This window comes from Octopus bimaculoides, chromosome Z (genome assembly GCF_046866305.1).
Source record: "Octopus bimaculoides isolate indiv1 chromosome Z, ASM4686630v1, whole genome shotgun sequence".
Lineage (NCBI taxonomy): Eukaryota > Metazoa > Mollusca > Cephalopoda > Octopoda > Octopodidae > Octopus > Octopus bimaculoides.
This window is the reverse complement of record NC_142944.1, coordinates 29,181,441-29,193,582: the sequence shown is the minus strand read 5'-3', so window position 1 is coordinate 29,193,582 and position 12,142 is coordinate 29,181,441. Positions and strand designations below refer to the sequence as shown.

The following is a 12,142-nucleotide window of genomic DNA, read 5'->3' as shown; positions in this document are numbered from 1 at the left end:
TTTGTATGTATACATATATATATATATATATATATATATATATATATATATATATATATATATATATATATGTATATGATACAGGGATGGCTGTGATTTAGGAGCTCACTTTGCAACCATGTTGTTTCAGGTTCAGTCCCATTGTATGGCACCTTGGGTAAGCATCTTCTACTAAAGCCCCAGGCCAACCAATGTCTTGTGAGTAAAGTTAGTAGATAATAACTATGTGGAAGCCTGTCATATATACAGGATACAATGGGTAAATTGTTGACAACACAGTATAGTAGGGTTGGTTGGGCACCGTGTGTGAGAAAAACAACACCATGATGAACGTTGGATGCCATCAGTTCCTCCTGGCCAAAGCTCCATTCACTTTGGTGAGTGGAAAAAGCAACTCCTTGTAGGTGTTCTTAACATACATATATATATATATATATATATATATATATATATATATATATATATATATATATATGTATAAATATAGAAATAAATTGTTAATCATAATTGAACCATATTCGATGACTGGTACCTGCACCAGTGGAGCACTAACAGCACTGTCGATCATGATCATTGCCAGAGCAGCTGTCTGGCTTCCGTGCTAGTGGCATGCAAATAGCACCATTTGAGCGTAATCGTTACCAGCGTTGCCTTCTAGCACTTGTGCTGGAGGCACGTTAGAAAATCATTTGAGCGAGGTCATTGCCAGTGACACCGGACTGGCTCCCGTGCAGGTGGCAAGTAAAAAACACCTTTTTGAGCGTGGCTGTTGCTAGTACCTCCTGACTGGCCCTCGTGCCGGTGGCACATATAAGCACCCACTACACTCTCGGAGTGGTTGGCGTTAGGAAGGGCATCCAGCTGTAGAAACTCTGCCAGATCAGATTGGAGCCTGGTGTAGCCTTCTTGCATGCCAGTCCTCAGTCAAATCGTCCAACCCATGCTAGCATGGAAAGCGGACGTTAAACGATGATGATGATGATGATGATGATAAAGATGATGAATAAACAATAATTTTAGTTGCCAATCAAAGCATGAACTGTGCAGGCAAATTTAAAAAGATATTTAAAAATGGCGGTGCCCCAGCATGGCCACAGCTTGTGAGCTGAAACTGTTTCAATTCAATTCAATATGATGGTACTGGAAACCATCAGCTTTGCTAGAAATAGGAATCACATGAACTCCAAAGCCACAGAAAGCACACTAGAAAACAAGCATGGCATAATTGAGTGGTGAAAAATTTAAGCTCTTACCTTTGTGAGAGCCACAGAGGAAATGGCAGATAACTTAATATCGGTTTCGGGCTTTGTACTAGGCAGTACTCATCTCTCTTCAGTTAAGTTTACTGTGAAAAATGCTAAGATTAAAAATATCCACCTCACCATACTTCCTTGTTCATATGAAGGCCCAAGGCACATTCATAGACGAACCAAGTGAATAATTTATAAATATAGAAATAAATTATTATTAAAAATAGATAATAATTTCAGTGGCCAATCAAAGCATGAACTATGCAGGCAAAACCCGAAATTGGTATTAAGTTATCTGCCATTTCCTCTGTGGCCCACACAAAAGTAAGAGCTTAAATTTTTATTCACCACATGATTTCACCATGCTTGTTTTCCAGCGAGCTTTCTGTGGCTTTAGAGTTCATTTGATTCCTATTTCTAGCAAAGCTAATAGTTTCCAGTACCCTCATATATATTTTTAAAAACTTGTCAGCATAGTTCATGCTTTGATTGGCCATTAAAATTATTATTTATTGTTAATAATAATTTAATTCTATATTCGTAAATTATTCACTTGGTTCGTCTATGAATGTGCCTTGGGCCTTCATGTGAACAAACAATCATGGTGAGGTGGATATTTTTAATTTTAGCATTTTTCACGGTAAACTTAACTGAAGAGAGATGAGTACTGCCTAGTACAAAGCCTGAAATCGATATTAAGTTATCTGCCATTTTCTCTGTGGCTCTCACAAAGGTAAGAGCTTAAATTTTTATTCACCATGCTTGTTTTCCAGTAAGCTTTCTGTGGCTTTGAAATTCATTTGACTCCTATATTTAGCAAAGCTGATGGTTTCCAGTACCATCATATACATAAGTATATATATATCTACAAACACACAAATTTTTGTATCCTTTCCTCACAGTTACAAGAGGCATTCATTAAAGATTTCCCCTGACCCACTTCCCAAGCACTGGGATAAATAAACTTGGCACAATTATTAGTCCTTCTCCACATAGCCACAGTATGCTTTCATCTGGGCAACATGCACATTATGAACTGGGGCATTGGCTTGGAAGAGGTGACTCCTTTTGTCAGCGTGCCACATCTCTCTGCTTTGATGGCGTCCTGCTATTTTTGCAGCAGAGAAGCATAATATCCCCTGTTAATTGTGGTGCCCTTTGCCAGAAAATCCATCATCACCACTCTGCGCTGGTCCTAAATGACTGTGAGCATCACCTTGCCTGCTAAGGGTTGGAGATGGTGAGTTACCAGGTTTCCATTGTTTCAACTGGACTTTAGTTTCAGGATCATGTTTCATACTGTGTAATAAATCTGCCAAAGAAGTCCTTCTCGTTTTCTGGCACATTTCCAAAAGAGCCTGGGAGCAATTGACTTATTCCTGCTTCTGAGAAGGCGTGAGCATCCGGGAAATTCATTGTGCAAATGGTCATGAATGATTTTTTCCATAGACCCTACACTTATCTTCACCTCTTGGGGTTAATTACTGAATAGTTATGCGGTGATCTTCCAAAATGGCAGCTTCCACTTTATGGATGGTGTCATCATCAATGGCAGAATGTGGTCATCCAGGAATAGGAGCAGTTTCCACTGATGTCTGACCACATTTGAACTGGCAATTCCAGTACTTGACTATGTCGTATGATGATGCATCATCACTGTAAACTTTTTTCATCTCACTGAAAGTCTCTTTTGGTGTACAACCTATCAAGTATAAGAACCTGATCACTGATCTGCATTCAACTACTTCCATCATAACACCTTAGTCCACTTTAGTAGCCATAAAAGACAACTGAATACTAGTGGAAAGCTGCAATTTACAATGTGACATGTAGAGAGATGTATGATTATACCTGTGCAAGTTCTGTTTCCTGCAATAACTGGAAGTTGGGCAGGGGAAATCTTTAATGAACATCCCTTGTAGATACTTTTTTGTGGCTTTTATTAGTCCATGGTTGGCCTTTACCATTTTATCAGTATGCCCCAATAATTTATCTAAATTAGCTTTCTAGAACATTTACACTATCAGTTCTTTGTCTCCCACTATCCTTTGACATCGTTGGGTAAAGGAATACTTTGGGCAACCTGCCCTCTACTACTTTCATTGGTCATTTAATTTTGAGTTTCTACTTTCATGCTGTGGCTAGTTTAATAATTCATTTGCTCATCTTCACATGATAATGTAAACAACATAGAGGTACTAGGATCTGAAGATTAATTAAGCTGGCTTTGTATATATTAAAACTTATGTAACAAGCATCACTTTGCGGTGAAGCAGTTATTAGACTGCAGTCATGCTGAGGGTACTGCCTCAAAGAATTTTAGTCAAACAAATTGACCTCAGTACATATTATTCTTTTAAAGCTTGGTACTTATTCTATTGATCTCTTTTGTCAAACCACTGAAGTGATGTGGATGTAAATACATACAGACAAAAAGACACATACACATGATGGGATTCTTTCAGTTTCCATCAACCAAATCCACTCACAAGGCTTTGGTTGACCCAAGGCTGTAGTAGAAGACATTTGCCCAACATATCATGCAGTAGGACTGAACCAGGAACCATGTGGCTGGGAAGTAAACTTCTTATCACACAAACACACATGTACAAAATACAACAAAGGGAAAAATAATAATAGTTAACATCAAGTAAATTAAGAAATTCATACACTACCCAGATTCTTTGGCTTCATAGCTGTATAATGCATTTGCTTCAAACTACAATACAGAAAAACACACGTATTTGAATTAAGGTGTACACAAGTGTGTGTGTGTGTGTGTGCGCGTGTATTATGCTGGAGTTCGTGTAATATTCAATAATTCAATGTTGTTTAAAGAACATAATTATTTCAATTATTTGAAAATTAATTAATATGCACATACAAACACACAGACTAAGGAAATTTCACACACATATGTTAATTTTGGTATAGTTAGTTTGAAGAGATTCTAGAAAAACTACATATTTACTGATGTGGGTTATCAATACACACAGCAGGTCAAATTTATTATAAAATTAACTTTGACAGAGAATTTATTTTTGCTCAACAGCTAGTTGAAAATATTTTAGAAGCAGTTAGATAAAACTTGACTTGTCATTCAAAACTAATTATATGTATGTATGTGTGTGTGTCTGTGTGTATATGTATGTGTACGTATGTATGTAGGTATGCTGAAAGTCTTTAAAGTGTTTAAAATTTGATTAATTTAATTTAAGGATTATCAAAATTTCAAACACCATGTATACCTTCAAATGCACACACAAATACACATAGATGTGTATATGCACACATACATACTGTATTTTGTGTTTAAGTCAAACAACAGTATTTTTCAGGTAAAATCAAGTATAATATAATGTGACTTATACATGAGTAAATACAGTGTAGGCACATATACATGTAAACATACCAAAATGCAAAACAAAAAATATTCTTTAAAAGTGAAAATTTGCCAAGACAAAAAGAGTAACATCATTAAAATTGATTAATAAAGACAGAGATAAGATAAGTATGTGCCATCATCATCATCACTTTAACATCCACTTGTTTATTCTTGTATGGTATAATCCCTCAGCATTTAACCTGCCCATATGTGACCCAAATATTCTACCTGTTTTATCTTCAAACTAACCAGATCCAACCTTTCACACCTACTCTACAATGCCATTCTAAAAATATACAAACACACCACTGAAATAATGCATGATTAATCAAAACGATGTGAATAAATAAGCATTATATTTGATAAAGAAATCTGAATGCTAAAGGATTAAATGAATATATTGAGGAATATTTTCTATGAACTGGATGCGCTTTCTGCTGCCAACCCTCACCTGTTTCCAAACCATGTATTATTTCCTCTAATCTGTTGAAGAAGGAACAATTCAGTGATCAGACATTATTTTTGTGGAACATTGCAAACAAAATTGTACACACCATTTATAGGAATTGCAACTTTGTTTTCAATCAATTTGCAAATGCCAAGACGTCCCATGCATATATATATGTATACATGCATATGTATATATATATATATGTATACATGCATATATATATATATATATATATATATATATATATATATATATATATATAGACAAAACACAAACCTCTTCAGGTAGATGGCCCTGGTTGATCTGTAGAAAAGGTGTAGGTAGAAACTCTATAAGATGTACCCAGTGCAAGCTATGGACACATAAGAGGTGCAGCAATATCAAAGGAAGGTTAACTAGGAAGTTAGTTTTTGTATGTAGCAGATGTTCAGATGCAATAAACACTGAAAATGTGCAGAAAAGAACTTCTGTCACATTCCAGGGAGAAAAACTGGACGTAGTTGATAGCTTCCGATATCTGGGTGACTAAGTTAGTGGGGGAGGGTGCGCTGAAAGTGTAGCTGCTAGAATAAGAATAGCCTGGGCAAAGTTCAGAGAGCTCTTACCTCTGCTGGCGACAAAGGGTCTCTCACTCAGAGTAAAAGGCAGACTGTATGACGCATGTGTATGAACAGCCATGCTACATGGCAGTGAAACATGGACCATGACAGCTGAGAACATGCGTATGCTAGCAAGGAATGAAGCCAGTATGCTCCGATGGATGTGTAATGTCAGTGTGCATACTAGACAGAGTGTAAGTACCTTGAGAGAAAAGTTGAACCTAAGAAGCATCAGTTGTGGTATGCAAGAGAGACGATTGCACTGGTATGGACATGTGGCGAGAATGGATGAGGATAACTGTGTGAAAAAGTGCCACACCCTAGTGGTTGAGGGAACCTGTGGAAGAGGCAGGCTCAGGAAGACCTGGGTGAAGCACGACCTCTGAACATTAGGCCTCACCGAGACCTTTGGAAATATGCTGTGCGTGAGAAGACCCGGCAAGCCAAGCGAGACCAAAATCCAAGGCCTCTGCCAGGGATGTAACCAGCCCACTTACGCGTAACATTCCTTCTTTGTTTATAAAAAAATACAGCATAAAAAACCCCACATTATTTATGGAATGACCCAATATCTAAAGTAATATGTATATATATATATATATATATATATATATATATATATATAAATACACACACATATACAGACACACGCACATATACACATGCACGTGTTGTGTGTGTGTGTGTATGTAATATACACACAATGGATTTATTAGTCTCCATCTATCAAATCCACTAGCTTGTCATCAAGGTATTGGTTGGACCAAGATTATATTGCTAGCATGAAAAACAAGATGTATGTGTGTGTTTGTATATGTGTATGTACATGCATATATATGTGTGTGTATATATATATATCATCATTATGATTACCACCATCTAGCGTCCACTCTCCATACTTGCATGGGTTAGATGGTTTGACTGGAACTGGTAAGCTGGAGAGCTGCACCAGGTTCCAGTCTGATTTGGCATAGTTTGTACAGCTGGATGCCCTTCCTAATGCTAACCACTGCAAGAGTGTAGTTGGTGCCTCTTACGTGTCACCAGCAGTATCCGCCACTATGATTTCACTGGCTTGACAAGTCTTCTCAAGCACAGCAAATATATATATTGTGAATAGATTTGGTAGTTGGAAACTGAAAGAAGACCTTCATATATATATCTGTGTGTGTATATATGCATAAGTTTTTTTGACATCTGACAGTCATAAATGACCACATTGTTTTTTTCCAGTCTTCCACAAAAAACATGTCCGACTATGGGGAAATATTACCTTGGCTGGAAGCAGGTGAAGGTTGGTGACAGGAAAGGCATCCAACTGTAGAAAACCTGCCTCAGCAAAATCTGTCTAACCCATGCAAGCATGGAAAAGTGGACGGTCAATGATAATACACACACACACTTTTATGGCTATGTGAGAAGGCAGTGCTTGCAAGCTCTCCCACCCCTCCCCAGAGAGTTATGAGATTAATACCATTGATACTGAATTTGAATATTTACTTGAGTTAGTAGGAAAAAAATGTGTATGGGGAGTGCAAGATTTGAGGTGGTGTTAAACAGGGCAGTATGTAAGTCCTACCTATATCTATCTCTGTCTTTCCAATGTTTATTTGTCTGTCTCTTTCTCTCTCTCAACAACATTATTTAATGCATATTTTCCTTTATAGCAGACTGTGATTTGGAGGAGATTTGCAGGCTATTTCCTGTATGTTAAGTAAACAGGAAGTGTTTTCTCATCACCTCATACTAGGTGATAATCTGGGGTACCTACTAGTGAATAGTAAAGTTACCAAAGGAAGAGATGGTAGTGTTAAACTGGGTTATGTTTAAAGTGAACTCTGCTAAAGAGAGATAGACAGACACCAAGCACTGGTTTTAAGCCAAGAGGCTTTATTAGGCATTCTACACAAGGACCTGGCTGATGTGTGTTAAATCCCTTTGTGTTGAGCCTATCACTGAAAGTGAACTCAATATAAGCACCCAAAGACCAAGTGGTAGTGTATCTTCAATTCTATAAAAAATATCCATTGTATCTCACCACAACACACCCAAAAAACAAAACATAAAAAAAAAACAAGAAGATAACAATAATAGCAACAAGAAGGAAAAAAGTTACCTGTCGTTTTGTATTGGATCCAAGGCTTTCATGACGTCTAGATGCTGATGATGATGAGGTTGATGATGAAGATGATTTAGACCTTAGAGCAGGCCCTGTCGACGTAGAAGCTGTCTGGTTGGCATTTTTTAGACCCTCCAGTAACCTTATTAGCAGAATGTTAGACGGCAGGTCCTCAACACGGTATGAAACTAGTGTTCTACATTCGGGACATCGAAGCTCTTTTTTTGTGCTCACTATCTCTTCGAGACATCTGCGACAAAATGTGTGTTGGCATGGTAACACTTTGCTTGTGTGGTCAAGTCTCTCTAGGCAGACGGAACATTCCAGTAGCTCGTTCAACGCCTGTTCGTCCATCTTTTTTTTTTTTAAACCAAAGAAGAATAAAAAAAGTAATGATTTCTTTTGTTTTAAATGATAATAAAAATATTTTCTTTTCTTGCCACAAGGGCAACAGATAGAAACAAAGACAATTTGTAAATTCAGGTGTTTTATGTCAAGAAGAAAAAACATAAATGAAATGAAATAATGTGAAATATATGTAAAAGACAACTTTATACACACACACACACATATATCACATACACACGTGTAATTTAGTAGTTAGGGTGTTGGGTTCACAACACAAAGTGGTGCACAGTATCCTTGAAAAGGCCCTTCATTTCACAGTTGCCCCTTTCTACTCAGTTGAAAATGAGTACTAGCTTTCTCTCCCTCTCACATCTTTGATACTCTGTTGGGTTATATGTAGGAGGACTGAGAGATGGTCTATGTCTATTTGCGACCACACAGGCACCTAAAACAATTAGTGAAAGCAAATCAGGCCATTCCACAAATCCCCACTTAATCTTCAGCTCCATAGCAAATTCCTTCTCTCTATTGAACTTACAGATAAAAACTGAGTAAATCCATCCAATCATATTGAACTTGCTACTCTGAACCATCTGTAAGTGAATTTATTTGAATGTAACACTTCTCTTGCTACTCTTATTTTCTGCTTCCAGTGGTACTTGGAAACAGAGAGGAGAAGCATCCTCCTACGTTTGTTTGTTTTTTCCCCCCGTTAAACCACCAGACATAGTGCCTATGCTTCCTTGGTCATAGAAGGCAGCAGGACAGTTTTTACAATGAACTCAAATGATTAAATCCATTCTGCAAGTCAGCAATTCTTGGTCACCAGGTATCTATCTTCTGTAAGTACAAAGCTATCTACTGCAAAGGCTGCAAAAATATGTAATAAAGAAAGAAGATGAGCTAGTACAAATACCTACAAATCATGAACAAAAATGAAAAGCTTTTCTGTCTTTAATGTGGCCAACAAATGTAAAGAGAGGGTGGGGTAATACAGATATAGGAAAATGGAAAGCTATTTTTAAAATGTCATACTAAGACACCAACAACAAAAGTTTCCAAAAGTCACAATATCTGACAAGATTGACCAAAGTGAAAGTGAATAAAGAAAAAAACTCAGCACAGGCTGAGAAGTGCAGGATTAAGGTGCAAGACTAAAGCCTTTCCAGAGAAACTACATAAAAGTATAAAGTTCAATAGAAAAAGTAACTGTAATTTGCATAAGTTGTGAAGAAAAATTGGCATAGTATGTATATATGTAGGCATGCAGGGGCACAATGATGTTTGAGTGTTTATATATTGGAACTTATGTTAGAACTGTGATGTACCAACACACACACTCTCTTTCTCTCACACACACCAAAATGTTTCTGAGATAGATAAGGTAACAATAGTCTGCAGCATCATCCAAATATTGTTGTTAAAGATCATCAGGAAAACAAATATCACCTTCTTATCGATGTACTAACATTCTCTAAAAGACTTTAACTTGAAAATAATATTGTGAAGGTCTCAAAATGTCAGACCAATAGATTTCAGGAACATTACTTTTTCAATCCAAACATAAAAGACTAATAAAGAAACAAACTTGAACAAAATTGTGTTTCTAATAAGTACTGGATGGTTTGACAGAAGGTAGGAAGCCAGAGGACTGTGCCAAGCTCTACTGTCTGATTTGGTATGGTTTCTATGGCTGGATGCCCTTCATAATGCCAACCACTTTTCAAAATGTTGGCTGGGTCCTTTTTTAATGATATCCCCATTGAAGTCACCAAATAATTTGCAAGACAAGACTCTTCAAATGAGGTAAGGATTAGTATTGTATGAGGTGGTTTTGTTGCAGGTGCTGTGAAACTAGAGTATGATAGAGGGACAAAAAAATGTCTTGCAATACAGGAGGTAAATGGCTACCCTAGTGGAAAAGGAGAGAGAGAGAAAGAGAAAATGAAGAAATGTTGGTACATGCCCTTTGTTACATGGAGGTATATATAAATGAAGAGATACAGAAGTTTGGATAGGATGAATAAGCAAATGAGTGTGGGAAATAAAGGGGAGATGAATTCAGGGAGTGAACATAGGTGGAGGGAGGAGGTTTTAGAAAGATAAGTTGTGAGCAAAAGAGACTTGTCAGGAACAAAGTGAGTGCAGGTTAATTTGAAAGAGTGCAAAAGGAGGGTGGGAGATAGAGGGTAGTGGGATGCAGTGAGAGGTGAACATGGGTGGAATGAAGAAGTGTTAGAAAGATGAGAGGGACAGAGACATGAATAAGGCACCTTTTAGGGCCTCATTTTTATTTAGATGGATGGGTCTTCTCAAGCACAGCAAATTGCCAATCATTTCCTTTATAGGAAGGTCATTTTTAGCCACTTTGTTCTGTCTTCCTGGGCTTATCTCTTCCACAGGTTCCTTCCATATTCAGGTAATGATACTTCTTTATGCAGCTATCCCCATCCATATGCATCACATGACCATATCGGCATAATCTTCTCTCTTGCATACTACATCTAATGCCTCTTGTGCCTAATTTCTATTTCATCACATTTACACTTAGTTGTACATGCACACTAACACTGTACATTCTGCTGAACATTTCTTTCAAGCCTTCACAAATCATCCATCCACATTCACTGCCCATGTTTCACTACATTGCTGTTCAAACACAAGCATCATACAATGAGCCTTTCACTCTGAGGGAGAGGCTCTTTGTTAACAACAAAAGTAATAGCTCTCTGAACTTTTCTTGGTCAGGTCTGATTCTAGTGACCAAGCTTGCAGAACATCCTCCCCCATGCTAAATGGGTCACCTAAACAAAAACTATCCACTATCTCATTGATCTGCATGGGTATTTGCAGAAATCTATTTCTCATATGTTAGTGTTTTTTGTTCCTGCACATCTGCCACTCACAAAGACCATTTTCTCTATTAACAATTCTGTGATTCCACAGCACCTCTTATATGTTCTTAGCTTGCACTTGATACACTGTATGGAATTTCTACCAATAACTTTTTCTACATATTGAGCAGGACCATTTTCCTGAATGGATAAGTAATTTGTCTGCTTTCCTGTTTACTAGGATTTGGGTCTTTGCAAGGTTAACTCTTAAGTCCTTCAATTCCAGATCTGAATTCTATTATAGATTCAGTTATAAGAAAAAGGTTATTAGAAGAGCTACCATGGACACTCAGTCTTAAACTACGCTGTTATAGTCTGGGGGATTATGATAAATAAGGGGTGCTGAGAACTGAGACATGGTGAACTCTTACCTACACGCTAAGTTCCTTGTAATACTCATTGTTGACTTTCACCTTAATGACAGCATCCCTGTACATGACTTGGATGGCTCTCAGCAGCTATTCATCTAATGCTAGCTTCTGCATTGATCACCAGATGAGAGAGTGAGGGACCCTGTTGAAGCTTTTCTCCACATAATCAAATGCCAGCACAGTAGTTTATTTTTGGCTAAATGCTTCTCCTGAAGTTGCCTTACTGAGAAAATAAGATCAGTAATGCTTTTCCCTGGCATAAAACCAAACTGCATCTCAAGGTTCACTCTCTTTGTAATTTGTTGTGTGACGACCCTGTCTGTAAATTTCGTGACCAGATTCAATAATTTGATACCTCTGTAGTTACTTCTGTCTAAGGCAACTTTGTAAGGCAATATTGACTATAATGCTGTTACACAAGTCATTGCGTATGACATCCTGGGCAATCTGATAACTTATGCAGGAGACTTAAGCTGTATCCCATTCCACCAATTATTTTAAGCATTTCAGCAGTATTTCCTGACGTACCAGGGGCTTTCCCTGTCTTCATATCCTTAAATACCTTATCTGCAATACTGCTATTAACTACGATAGATGGTCTCTCTGTTAGGTCTACATTAGGAAGACTCTCTTTCTCTTATGCATTCTTCGTGTTTAGCAACCTTTCATAGTAGCACTACTATGTCTCTTTCTTTTCAGAATCACTAAGTGTATTATCATCCATC

The 12,142-nt window shown here is 37.4% G+C and overlaps 1 protein-coding gene across 6 annotated transcripts in view; it reads right to left on the bottom strand.

The window, feature by feature from the left end:
• The window catches only part of LOC106880631 (E3 ubiquitin-protein ligase SH3RF3), a 95,356-nt gene that overhangs the window by 42,520 nt on the left and 40,694 nt on the right, over positions 1-12,142 (bottom strand). For all 6 annotated transcript variants that reach the window (XM_014930666.3, XM_089365021.1, XM_014930664.3 and 3 more), the window contains exons 2-3: positions 7,802-8,158; positions 3,926-3,969 (exon numbers count right to left, since the gene is read on the bottom strand). In XM_014930666.3, the coding sequence (XP_014786152.1) occupies positions 3,926-3,969; positions 7,802-8,158 (401 nt within the window). The remainder of the gene's footprint in view (positions 1-3,925; positions 3,970-7,801; positions 8,159-12,142) is intronic.